The following is a 13,489-nucleotide window of genomic DNA, read 5'->3' on the forward strand; positions in this document are numbered from 1 at the left end:
AACATTGCTACTAGCATGCAATTGAGGCTCTATAGGTTCTTTAATTTTCGCATCACACAATTCATGTCTTAACTTAGGAAATAAATTAAAAAGCTCATAGTTGTATTCCATTATGCCTTACTAGTGTAAAACAAGAAACAAAAAGATGCAATTGCAGGATCTAAAGGAAATAGCTTCGAGTATTACAACGGCGAAAATAGCTTAGTAGCCGAGATCCGGAGTGTGAGTACCTTTTACCTTTCCTCCCCGGCAACGGCGCCGTAGAAAATAGCTTGATGTCTACGGGTGCTTCTATTCTTGTAGACAGTGTTGGGCCTCCAAGAGCAGAGGTTTGTAGAACAGCAGCAAGTTTCCCTTAAGTGGATCACCCAAGGTTTATCGAACTCGGGGAGGAAGAGGTCAAAGAGATCCCTCTCATGCAACCCTGCAACCACAAAGCAAGAAGTCTCTTGTGTCCCCAACACACCTAATAGGTGCACTAGTTCGGCGAAGAGATAGTGAAATACAGGTGGTATGGATAAATATAAGCAGTAGCAACGGCACCAGAAAAATGCTTTGCCCAGGACAGTAAACAAGCAGTAGTAACGCAGCAGTAGTAACGCGATAGAAACGAGTAAACAAGCAGCGATAGCGATATTTAGGAACAAGGCCTAGGGATCATACTTTCACTAGTGGACACTCTCAACATTGATCACATAACAGAATAGATAAATGCATACTCTACACTCTCTTGTTGGATGATGAACACCATTGCGTAGGATTACACGAACCCTCAATGCCGGAGTTAACAAGCTCCACAATTCAATGTTCATATTTAAATAACCTTAGAGTGTAAGATAGATCAACACAATTACACCGAGAACTAACATAGCATGCACACTCGTCACCATCACACTATGAAGGAGGCATAGATCACATCAATACTATCATAGCAATAGGTAACTTCATAATCTACAAGAGATTACAATCATAGCCTACGCCAAGTACTAACACGGATGCACACACTCGTCACCATTACACCGTGCATGAGGAATAGAGTACTTTAATAACATCACTAGAGTAGCACATAGAATAGTAGTGATACAAAACTCATATGAATCTCAATCATGTAAAGCAGCTCATGAGATTATTGTATTGAAGTACATGGGAGAGAGATTAACCACATAGCTACGGCGAAGCCCTCGGCCTCGGGGGTGAATTACTCCCTCCTCATCATGGAGGCAGCGATGGCGGTGAAGATGGCGGTGGAGACGGCGGTGGAGATGGCTCCGGGGCAATTCCCCGTCCCGGCAGGGTGCCGGAACGCAGACTTCGTCCCCCGAATTGGAGTTTCGCGATGTGGCGGCGCCCTGGAGTCTTTCTGGAGTTTCGTCAAGAGGTACTGCGTTTTTAGGTCGAAAGGGGTTATATAGGCGAAGAGGCGGCGCAGGAGGGCTGACAGGGTGGCCTCACCCTAGGCCGACGCGGCCAGGGTCTGGCCCGCGCCGCCTTATGGTGTGGTGGCCCCTGGCCCCTCTCCGACTCTTCTTCGGTGTTCTGGAGCCTTCCGGGAAAAATAGGGGGTTTGGCGTTGATTTCGTCCAATTCCGAGAATATTGCCCGAACAGCCTTTTCGGAACCAAAAACAGCAGAACAAAGCAATCGGCCTTTCGGCATCTCGTCAATAGGTTAGTTCCGGAAAACACATAATAATGACATAAAGTGTGAACAAAACATGTCGGTATTGTCATAAAACAAGCATATGGAACATCAGAAATTATAGATACGTTGGAGATGTATCAAGCGGCACGGCACCCGCTGCCATCGTTGTCGCCGGACCAAAAAATTAGGTTGGACTTTCATCTGTAGCATCGCTTGTCACTGCGCCTCCGAGGTTTGGACCCCATTGTCTATGTAGTTTCGCAGCGCCACCACCGCACCTTCTTATCATCGTGTTTGCAAAGCCATCAACTCCGACCCGACTGCTCGAGCTAGCAGCGCCACCCTCGACAGAGCACAACAACAAACTCCCCACAACCTCCAGCGAGTGGCAGGACATCTGCGCCGGCACACCCACTCCAGGCGACAGCCAACCGACGGCCCAGCCCTCAAAAGCCCATGTTTGGCCCTAGAAGGAATAGATCAAGCCGCCGGACCTCCAACTCCCACACTGGTACCACCGGGAGGCCTTGCTACTCGTCCCCATCATAGGGGCAGGCGGCCAATGCACCAGGGCATTCCACCCTGGCCAGGCATCCTCTGCGCCGCCGCCCCCAAGACGAGATCTTGCACCGTCACCTCTAGACCGCACCGCTGCACACCCCCTGCTCCCCTCGTTGATGTCTTCCATGCCGAGATCAACAGCTCCTCCTCGCGATCTGTCATGCGTCGGCGACGTCCTCTGAGACCCCGCGTTGTCGACTACTCCACGCAACCACCTCGCAACTCCGGTGATGTCTCGCCTCCGCGTGAAGGGGGCCGTATGAGGTGCACCTCCACCACCCACCGCCTTCGATGGTCGAGTGAGGCCGCCACCGTCGGCATCGACGGCGGGGCCGGGGGGAGCAGGTCGGCGTTGCCTCTGGCTTCTAAGCTTGGGGCCTCCGGAGCCGCGAGCGGCCCGTGAGAGGGGGGGGGGGACTCGTGAATGATTCGTTGGTTCAAGACTTCAAGTCTGCCTCACCAAGTTATGCAAGTCATATAAAGGCTGACAAAAATGAAGAACATATGGGAGCGGCGAAGGATTTTCCCTAGGCGGAGCTGGTGTTTTGGGTCATAGGTAAGCTATCATGGAAATTACATGAAAAAAAATGTTAAAATATTAAAAAAATCAAAATATAATTTCACTTGTACATCATGATATTCTGTGCTTTCACATAAATTTCTGGAAAAATCATTTTATGCGGCCTATGTAAAAATACAAAAAAAAATATCACAAGAATAGTGATGTTGCAGCATCAAATTTTATTTTTGCTTGGAACACAAAAGATGTTCTTTCTCCAGAAAATTTGTGTCCAAACATAGAACATAAAAATGTAGGTGGAAAATTGTTTTAAATATTTAAAAATATATTTTCATATAGTGGGTTCATATGCAGCCGTAAGGGCATCTCCAACGCGGCGACCCATCCCGTGCCCGCGCGTCCGGATTGGTCCAGCCGGACAAAAACCCGGCCCAACGCGTCGACGCACCGCAAATGCGGATGGCCGCGGCGTCCGGAACGACGCAAACCCGGCCCAAATCTGGGCTAGGTTTGCGTGGCCGCGGATGGCACGCGGGTTCGGTCGCGTCCGGGCGCTTGGCTGCTCGTCTCCCTTGGGTCCACCTGTCGGTGACCGGGGAGGCTATTAAATGTGGACTGGAGGGGATCTGTCCCTCCAGTCCAGTCCCCACTCCACTCCCCGAGCGCAACCGCCGCCATGGCCCCGAAGCACGGTTCGCTCCCAGAGCCAATGACGACGAGGCCAGCAGCAGCCGGCGTCCGCCGCCGGCGCTGCGGGCCCAAGGGAACCGCGGCGGCCTCCACATCGGAGAGGCCGCCCGCGGAGGCGCGGCATTGGCGCAACCGCCGCCGCTGCTGCTCGAGCCGAAGCCGGAGTCCTCGGAGGAGGACCCCGACCTCCACGCCGCTCTGCTCATCTCGGCGGCGGAGGAGGAAGCGAAATGGCCGCACCTCCAAGCGGCCATTCGCACCTCCGCGATGGAGGAAGAGGCCCGGCAGGGCGGTGGAGGAAGCCGAGGCACGGGAGTTTTACGCCCGAGCCCGCCGGGCGCGACGGGAGGAGGAGGAAGCGGCGCGGCGGGAGGAGGCCGGGCGCCGCGCGGAGGAGGAGCGGCGCGAGGCGTAGATGCGGCAGGAGGCCATACGCCGCGCGGAGGAGGAGCGGCGCCGAAGGCCGTGCGCCGCGCCGCGGCAGAGAGGAGCGGCGCCTTAGGGAGGAGGCGCGGCTCCGTGCCGCGCGCCGCCGCTTCCTCGGGTGGCTCCGGACCCCCATTACGCATGGGAGGAGGCCCTGTGGTCTCCGTGGCCGGAGTCCCCGCCGCGGTCGAGCCACAACAACGCGGAAGCCGACGACGCCCACACGGACTAGGAGGCGCACCAGCGGCCACCACGTCATCGACCAAACCCTAACATAGGGTTTTTAGTTTAAATTTAAAGCCCATATAGAGGGCTTCTTTTGTTAGTTATTTGCCCAAAATAGGGCTATGTACAAATTTGCCCAAAATTGGACATATGCTTAATCAAATTTCGTTTAAATTTGTATTTTGAATTTATATTTTATATTTGTTAGAATATGCGCTGCGTCCACGCGTTGGACGCAGCGTGCGACCCAAACGGACACGCGGACGCGGACCGCTGTCCGGGTGTCCGCTCGGCCACCCAAACGCTCCAAAACAGACAGCTCAGCGGGGCGTCCGTTTGGATCGCTCGGTTGGAGATGCCCTAAGTCGACCTAAATTTCGAGCGGCAGGTAGCTCTCTTTTGACGGATATGACCTCTATAGGGTGTCTCTCGGCTGGTCGTCGCACGTCCCAGTGTGGATGGCCGGGCAGCTCGTGCGGCGCGCGCAGAGCGCGCTGGCCACCATGTGCCGCCGTTCTCGCTCTCGTGCTAGTGCGCGTCCATCCGTTCCTGCTTCACAACAAACTCGATATCGCACCGGCCGGCCAACTTGGTTACTGTACGACCTCGGTGCTCCACCTGATTGGGGATATGGCCAGTTCTGGTATACTTCAATTCGGTCGGAAACATTGCAGGAGAACAAGCGTGAGTGGGGCCTGGCCAGCGTATGAACTCTGAAGCAATGTCCATGCATAAATTTGGACACAAGTGTTGCAACCTCACCTGAAACTTTTTCTTTTGAATTTTGCCACGATCTACTAGTTGGGAAGAGTTTTACCACAAGATTGTACGTGGCATCAAGAAAAGAAAAGGGGATTACTCTCATGGCATCAATTCGCCCAGGCGCTTAGCACCCGCGGATACCCACAAGCAGGCTTCCTTCTTAATTTGATTTAAATTACCACGTGAGGTGTATATTTGTTGCGGAAGACCCTATCATTATATTCACTCCAAAGCTTTCATGCAACGAGTAAAGTTAGCTATGCAAAAACCTTCCGGTTTAGTGTTCCACCGAAAGTCAAATTGCATGCCCCATTGAGTTGGGTTCAAATCCTCTAAGAGCACTAAGCTCCCATGGTTGCGCGCCTCCCTGGTTGAGCCGTGCGTCGCTTTCGTGGGACCTACTACTCGCAAGCTGCCGTGTCGGCGCGACTCGGCGTCTGGGGCGGTTGCGCGTCACGTGTACAAGCCAGAAGCCAGGAGAGGCCTCGCGGCGGGTACAGGTTTCTTTGACCGGCGATTCCATCTGTCTCCTCCTTCTCTTTTCGTTGGGTAGGATTCGCTCCGTTCTTTCTCTGCGTCCTTGGAGCTGCGGCGGCGGTGGCTGGGGTGCGATGCTGTGTGCGGCCTTGGGTGGCGCCGAGGTGGCCGGCCGCCTCCTCCGAGGCGGCTGTTCCTTCCCGCTGGTATGTCTCCCCTATTTCTTTCTCCATGACTTTTTTTGATTTAGTGGCCGATGAGATTGGAGTTCCTTCTGTGGAGAATTAGTAGTTCCAAGTTGCTATACCGCACTATTATGTCGGCTTGAGGTGGTAGGTCTAACGAATTTGTGGCGGCTTCAGCTCTGTAGGAGGCTGCCAGGGCACTCGCGGTGTGCCGCGCCGCGGACGAGGGTGTGCTGCGGCGGTGCTGGACGGGACGTCCACCACCTGCTCCCGTTGCCGCCCATCGTTGGCGTCGAGGTCGTCTGCGTCGTGATCCCCACCCATGGCGCGGACCCGTCTAGGGATCTGTAGGAGTCCGCCAGGTAACTCGCCGTGTGTCACGCTGCCGACGAGGGCGTGCTGCGGCGTCGCGGGAGGGGACCTCCGCTGCCTTCTCCCCTCGCCGCCCATCAATGGCGTCGAGGTCGTCAGTGTCGCGCTCCCCTCCCACGGCACAGATGCATCCGGTGGGGTCTGATTCAACGTCCCGTCGGCATCAACCCCGCACACCTGGATGGGTTCCTTCTGCGACGGCTGATTCTGTTGGGGTGCGCTGCCGTGGCTGCCACAGTCTGGACTGAGCGCATGCCCGTGCCCGCTGCCGGAGGCATCTACTGATGCGTTTGTGACTTCCTCTGGCTTGCGCTGGACAAGGTCATCCGTAACATCCAGGGCTGCGCAAGCGGAGAACATGTGATATGATATTCAGGAGGCAAGGTAAGCAACCCTGAATTATTTTTTATCAAGAGCAATGAAAAGTATTTTGTTTCCATTCGCCCTGCATCATCTGATTCAGAGATTTTATCAGTATTGCTCATCCGGTGATAACTTATGTTGTGGCGGCCACGGTCCATGTCATAGAGCCATAGAGTTGCAACGAGCGTCGAGCGTGCAACTGACGGTGACCAACGAAGAAGCTAGCCCCAAAATCATGTGCGCGTCAATTGGTTCTCAGCTTTTGTGCGTTTAGCCTCGCGACTTAGCTCCAATTTCAGCCTCTATTTTTAGCTTTGGTTCCCAGCTTTGGTCAAAAATACTATATCTCTATTTTTAGCCTCACGACTTAGCTCCAATTTCAGAACAGACAAATGTATCTTCTGCTGTTGTTTGAGAACTAGCCTTAAGGCAACCACTCTCAGTAGAATAATTGTAGAATACCCAAACACAATGCAAACTTTGTATTTGTAGTATATTGCTGGTCACTGAATTGTGAAGCAAAATTGTGAATTAACTTGAAAAGGAGCCCCAGTTATGAAAGATTAGGCAAGGTATAACGCTTTTTTTTGGAAGACAATAATATCATATCCTACTATTTATTCATTTAAACAATTATGTATATAAACTGTCTTTACCTGAAGAAATATGCCCAGGTATATTGAATCTAGAGTAGCCCTTTTTCTTCCTAGCATAGTTGTTTTCATGACAGGTAACTAATGTAGTCTGTTCTGGAAGTGGCACAGTGTTCACCTCCAGTCTCAGATAAACTCCATTAAAGGTAGCTGGTTCCGGAGTTCATATTTAAGATTCAAAACTGTATTCTTGGTTTATCGCTCCTGAACTGCCCCGGTATGAGATCACACTGTCATATTTATAGTACTGAATGGTTGCCTTCCTCACATCATTGTGATAATATGTATTTGAACTTGACAGCACTCTTTTACTGGACGCTTTTTGAATTACCTTTGATGTGAGATGGTTGAGTGTATTCATATGTGCCCATGCAAATTAGGATAGCTATTTTTTTATGGCAATTCAGATTGCACATGTAAATTTTCTGGAAGCTTTCATGTCTGCCGCAAGAGTGGTATGGAAGTAAATCGACACTTTTTTGGAATGGTATCCTGATACCAAAGTTATTGACTTTCTCCCTGGGAATAATGATCTGTGACTAGAATAGAGGCTGGAAAAGTGGAAATGAATGTTCAGAGCTTGAGATGGAGAATATAATGGACGATGATAGGAGAAAGAAGTAACTCGATAGTTTATTGCAAGAAAACTATTTTCCCATTAGCATATTGTTACATATAGAGACTGAAGATGAAGTTCAGACCTACCCTGTATGAAATTGGACCTGTTGTGCCAAGTGATCTGCTCGGTTAAAAACTGTATGGCACTTTAACAGATTGTTTTCTTCAGCAAACTCGCACCTGCATTCTTTTCCAATATTTTTATTCCTGGCATCTACATATTTGGATTTATCATTTCTTTGTACCACTGTAATTTCCGATGCCCTATATATTTCTCTTGTCTGAACTAATAATGTTTGAACCAACCAAACCATTTATGGTTTGAAGTTGGACACCTAACTACTTCAAAGCGGTAGCTTATTGTGGTACCATTTATATAGAAATTTTTGGTCCGTTTATGTTCCATTGGACATAGTTTTAGTCTTCTTGATCTTCTATCTAAGTTTATTTAAGCTCTTATGCCCAATTCCTTGAGAAAATAACGATTAGATATATTTGTTGTTTGGTAGCACCCTCAAAATCATGTTTAAACATTACAAAAGGTTAAAAATAAGTAAGTGCAGTTGTCAAAAAAAAGAAAAAGTAAGTAAGTGAATGTTTTTGTGAAATATTTATGCTATATTTTGTGCATTGGTTGATATGTGGGTGATGACATCACCTGCGTCCCTGGGTCTTCCTCATAGATGATGACGAGGCCCCTTTGACGATGGCACCGCCACCGCACCAAACCACACACCCACACCACCGAGTTCCCTCGCAAGTAGTGCGTCTGTCTGGAGAACACGACGACACAAGCCCCTTCGACGAAGAACTGGAGCCTGATGAACTGGACGACGAGATGGACCCGCTGAACCCTGGCGATGAGCAAGAACTAGAGAGATCCATGACGACCACACCAAACGAGAACACACAAGAGAGAAACGAGAGGAAGGGGTCCACACCGATGGATTAGCCTCAACCTAAAAAAGTCTTTCCTCTAGAGTAACACACATTGAACATTAAACAATTGGTTTAGCTCTCTACTTAGACTCATTACGTGTACGACAATTTCGGAGCTAATACAGGCTTGGTCCTGCCCCTCGCTACAAAATCCACCGAGCATTACACATGGTACCGCTGAAATCCCAAAAGCTGACACAAAGGAAGCGACCAGTATCAGCGATTTGCCTTAGTTAGGAGCTTAGAGTAGACCGCCTCATCCATGGGGCACCTACTAAAGAAAAACTACCTAGAATCGATGCTACCAACGCCTAGACACTTATGTCGCAAATCCAGTTTGTAGTATCCTTGTACACCTATTGTTCTGCATTTTGCTGCTGTAATTAGAAGATCAAAGTTTCAGCAATCTACGGATGTATAATAAAATCAATCCTCTAGATATTTATGTGTTGCTTATTTAAGTCCACAAAGAACAAATTTTACAACACATTGTGTCCGTAGAAAAATCTCAATAAGATAAAAATCAATCCTCTAGATATTTATGCGTTGCTTATTCAAGTTCACAAAGAACAAATTTTACAACACATTGTGTCCGTAGAAAAATCTCAATAAGATAACAACGAACATGTCTATGACTTAAAAAGAAATACATCACAGGCAATACGCCAATATCGGAGGCCGGCGCAGCAGAGTGCGCTGGGCCCATCTAGTCGGCAATGGAAAGCCAAACCTTAATGCGTTACCACACATGAATGGTAAACCGGCAATCAACAAACAGATAGCAGCCCGACTCTATTGTTTGTTTGCAAAGAGGGCATAAATCGTAATTAGGTCAACCACGCTTTTGTAAGCGGCCTGTCGTCTGAACTCTATTTTGTGTGACAAACCGAGCGAAGAACTTGGCCTTAGAAGGGGCCCAAACCTTCCACACCATCTTCTACATGCAGAATAAGTAGACCCAAGATATTGCACCTCATAAGTTAACTTGGCCGAGTATAGATCATTCTTGCGGTAATGCGCGGCTACCACAAAACAAATCGAGCCAGAGCGCACAGCCAACCTCCCACCTCAAACTTCCAACGCGCCCGTCTGCCACTGGCCCTGCCTTCGCCCCAGGCGAAAATTGAGTCGCGCCACCATCCATCGCCGCCTGGACACGCCACCCCTGAATCTGTCAGACACTTGCAGTCAGCCATCTTGCGTGGATTAAACTAACCATATCAGAACACGTTGAAAATCTCCCTAACTAATGAATATAGCGGTTCTCCTGCTGTTACTCAAACAAACAAAAAAAACATACACATGTCGACCTGGTGAAACATAGAATCTAATCTCCAGATAAGCACCGCAGACAACAGCACTCGAAGCCAAAGCCTTCAGCCAAAATCTTCTGCCGGGCATTGACATCCATGCTTGCATCAATGTAGCAGATGCGCAGCTCCTCACCTAAGACGGATGCAACACAACAGTATCAAGATAATGGTAGTCTGCTCATCACTGTTTTTTGCTTTCACCTTTTTTTTTTTTTTTTTGCTTTTTACCGTTGACAAGGGAACAATGGTTAGATAGGTACTGCCAACTTATCCATACCTTCATCAATATCACGAAGGGTCTTCAGTTTAGCGTCTGCATTTTGCATCCAAACTATGTGAGTATTTGGATCTGCAAGTCAGCATGAAAATAATGTGAATTATTTAGATGTGAATTTGAAAAGAAAAGACAAGTGATATTCATGAAGTACAAAGTTTGCTACTCCCTCCGATTCAAATTAATTGACTTCACTTTGTCTAGGTACGGATATACTTAGTCAACAAACACATCTGGGTACATCCATATCTAAATAAAATAAAGTCAACTAATTTGGATCGGAGGGAGTACTTCTTTCTTGATCTCAATTGCTTAAACACCCAAAGATGCCAACAAAAACTTAATACATTTAGGCATGGAGAAAAAATATATAAAGATCAAATTCATTATGGATATAATGTGGAGCTGCCGAGTACTGAAATAATGTTGAAAACTCAGACAGCAATAAACATTTACTGTACATCTAAAATATCATAAGGAAATGCGGTAACCAAATCCTTGCTTCCAAAGAAGAAACACGGAAACCATTAAATATTGAGCTCTTTGTTTTCCGTCTAAATTAAAATGTGAAGAGCCATACCACAGCCATAATTCTAGAACACAAGGGAAGCCTATACATAACATTTGTAGCTAATGAACATGTGAAGAGCCATACCACAGTCATGATTGTAGAACGAGGGGAGCATATACACAGCATTGCCAACTGATGCATCGCATGCTACTGAGGCTATCGCTGATGATAGAAGATCCTCATATGAATTTGCAACCAACTCAATACGGAATGCATTTACGCGTATTCTTGCAAGTACATTGATGTACCATTGTTTGGTGAAAACTACTATTGTCAAAGAAAATGAACTGTGAATATAAATTCATGTATGTTGGCATTCAGCTTTTGGTCAAGATAACTAGATTAAGAGAGAAGAACTCCAGGAAAACAGGATGACAGATGGTGCTAAAATAAGATATAAAGGATACAAGCGGCGAGTTCTTCCTGAAACCCTGCCTTCCTAAAAGTGGAATCCAGCAATTCAAACTCCTCCTCCATCTATGATATTCCAATTGTCCATGTAAGCACCCAACCATATAACATCATAGAGCAAGAAAACGTGAATGCCATGTGAATTTGTTCTAAGATGATAATAGTTACAGAAGCGAGGCTGATCTGCATGAAGGATAAGAATAACTAAACACCATTCTCGAGAGAGAAAAGAACTCAACCGTTAAGAAAAGCTACCTCGGAAATCATACCCCGATGCAAACGGGCTGGCTGAAGAATGTCAAGACAGTCTGCGCCAATAGCTCCTGATATAACCATGCAAGCTAGCCGCTTGACCATGTATGGGTACTTAAGACCACGCAAACTTCAAAGCAAACAGTAATAGAAAATGCTCAAATTACAATTGCATGTATAGAGAAATGGCAATGCCATAACAGTGACAAATCAAATGTAGAGGAAATCAGGAGGTGCACACATCTACATCCATGAAATGTGGGAGTACCAACATACATACCTGCAGTGATCGTCTAACAAAGACCAATCCAAATTCTTTTCAATGCCATGGAATCTCTAAACAGGAATAAACCACACATCTTGTTAGCTACTTGAAAGAAAAAAAACTGCTTCTGTCAAAAAAGGAGAAGTAGGAATGATGTACGATGAAAAAACCACAAACTGTTAAGAATCCTAGGATCCCATCTATGCTCGTACTAGGTATCATACACTATCCTTACTGAAACTGCACAGATGAATAGGACTACCAAGTACCAACCCACTAACACCTACTGGATCTTGATGCTTGAGCGCTGGTACACTGAAAAGATTTGTAAGAAGCGTGTCTACTAGGGAGTGATTACAAGCAAGATCTACCCGAAACCGTGCAAAGGCGTCCACACCTTAGCAGCATGTTGTCGGCACGCGTCGCTGCAGAAGTAGCAGCCCCCGCTGGAGCCGCCGCCCTTCCCCGGCTTCCTTGTGAGGCAGCTGTAGCACACCTGAGACCAGTGCGAACTACTTAGTTTATTCCACTCGTCTGAAATATGAAGCCCTGCTCTTGTGTTGGGGGAGAGGTGGTGGGCAGGGCAGAAGCAAGTGAAGGGGAGGTCACCTCGTGGAGGAGGGAGCGGGACGGATGGGAGACGAGGGGCTGCGCGGAGTGAAGGACCTCGCCGGCGGCGATAGGGCGGGTAGCGAAGACTCCCCGGCCGGCTGAGTCCGTCAAGGCTACGCGGATCGGCAGTGGGCCGTGGGCGGCGGCCGCCGCGGTGGAGAGGAGGCGCCGGAGGAGGGACATGAGGAGCGGAGAGAATAGAGCTCAGCCGTTGATCTGGTTGCATCTCTACTACTAATAAAAGAGCGAACTTGATTTTTTCTAGAGTCACCCCGTCAAGTGTACACCAAGAAATCAGAATCATTTGATTATCCACAGTAAGGAGATCTAACCGTCCTAATTAAGCTGATGGTTTACGAAAAGTGCAATTAGCAATAACGCCTACCGCACCGCACTCCGCCAAATATTTCCTCTGCCAGTACGTGTTCCGGAAAACGTATTCCCTCAATTTCGCACATTCCCAAGTCCCAAGCTTCCTCCCTCACTTACCCCGCCGCCATGAACGCCACGATGAATCATGCCGACGTGGCCCGCTCACCGTCTATCCTGCCATCTCCGCGTCAGCCCCTGACTACCCTTTGGGCCGCCCGCCCACGATCTTCCCCGCCAGCATAGCCCACACGCGTCCCCGCCGACGCGCCGCACGCCCATGGCCACGGGAGCTGCTTTACACCTACCTGGTCGGTGTATAACAGCCACCGACCACCCCCCCAGGTTTTTGTTGGGCCGGCCCACGATTTGCTGAGACTGGTTTGCTGTGGATTCGGTGCGGACGGGTCGGCCCAAGTTTGTTTTTCTTTTTTCCTTTCTCATTTTTTCTCTGTTTTAAATCTGAACAGTTTCAAATTTGAATAAAATTCGAATTGAACGATTTTTGAATTTGAACAAATTTCAGAAATTGAACGATTTTCGAATTTGAACAAATTTTGAAATTGAACGATTTTTCGAATTTGAACAAATTTTGAAATTGAACGATTTTCGAATTTGAACAAATTTTGAAATTGAACGATTTTTCGAATTTGAATAAATTTTAAAATTGAACAATTTTCGAATTTGAACAAATTTCGAAAATTGAACGATTTTCGAATTTAAACAAATTTCGAAAATTGAACGATTTTCGAATTTGCACAAATTTCGAATTTGAACAATTTTCGAATTTGAACATTTTCAAATTTGCACACTTTTTGACTTTGAACATTTTTGAAATTTGAAAAAATTTCAGTTCGAACAAAAAGAAGAAAGAAAAACAAAATAAGAAAGAAAACAGAAAAGAAACGAAAAAAAGAAAAAAAGAAACAGAAAACCCAAAAAGAGCAGCGAACTGGGCCTGGCCCATACCCGACCAGGGGGTGTGCGGTG

At 47.7% G+C, this 13,489-nt stretch overlaps 1 protein-coding gene across 1 annotated transcript; it reads right to left on the reverse strand.

The window, feature by feature from the left end:
- Nucleotides 1–9,747: 9,747 nt before the first annotated feature.
- LOC124683621 (histone-lysine N-methyltransferase ATXR4-like) lies at nt 9,748–12,313 on the reverse strand. The gene is made up of 8 exons (XM_047218103.1): nt 12,128–12,313; nt 11,916–12,014; nt 11,534–11,589; nt 11,257–11,383; nt 10,998–11,067; nt 10,675–10,854; nt 10,023–10,094; nt 9,748–9,878 (listed from the first exon to the last, which is right to left on the reverse strand). The coding sequence occupies exons 1-8, from the start codon at nt 12,311–12,313 to the stop codon at nt 9,760–9,762; spliced, it is 909 nt and encodes a 302-aa protein (XP_047074059.1). The 3' UTR covers nt 9,748–9,759.
- Between the last annotated feature and the right edge of the window lie 1,176 nt (nt 12,314–13,489).

The sequence above is a fragment of the Lolium rigidum genome, chromosome 1 (genome assembly GCF_022539505.1).
Source record: "Lolium rigidum isolate FL_2022 chromosome 1, APGP_CSIRO_Lrig_0.1, whole genome shotgun sequence".
NCBI lineage: Eukaryota > Viridiplantae > Streptophyta > Magnoliopsida > Poales > Poaceae > Lolium > Lolium rigidum.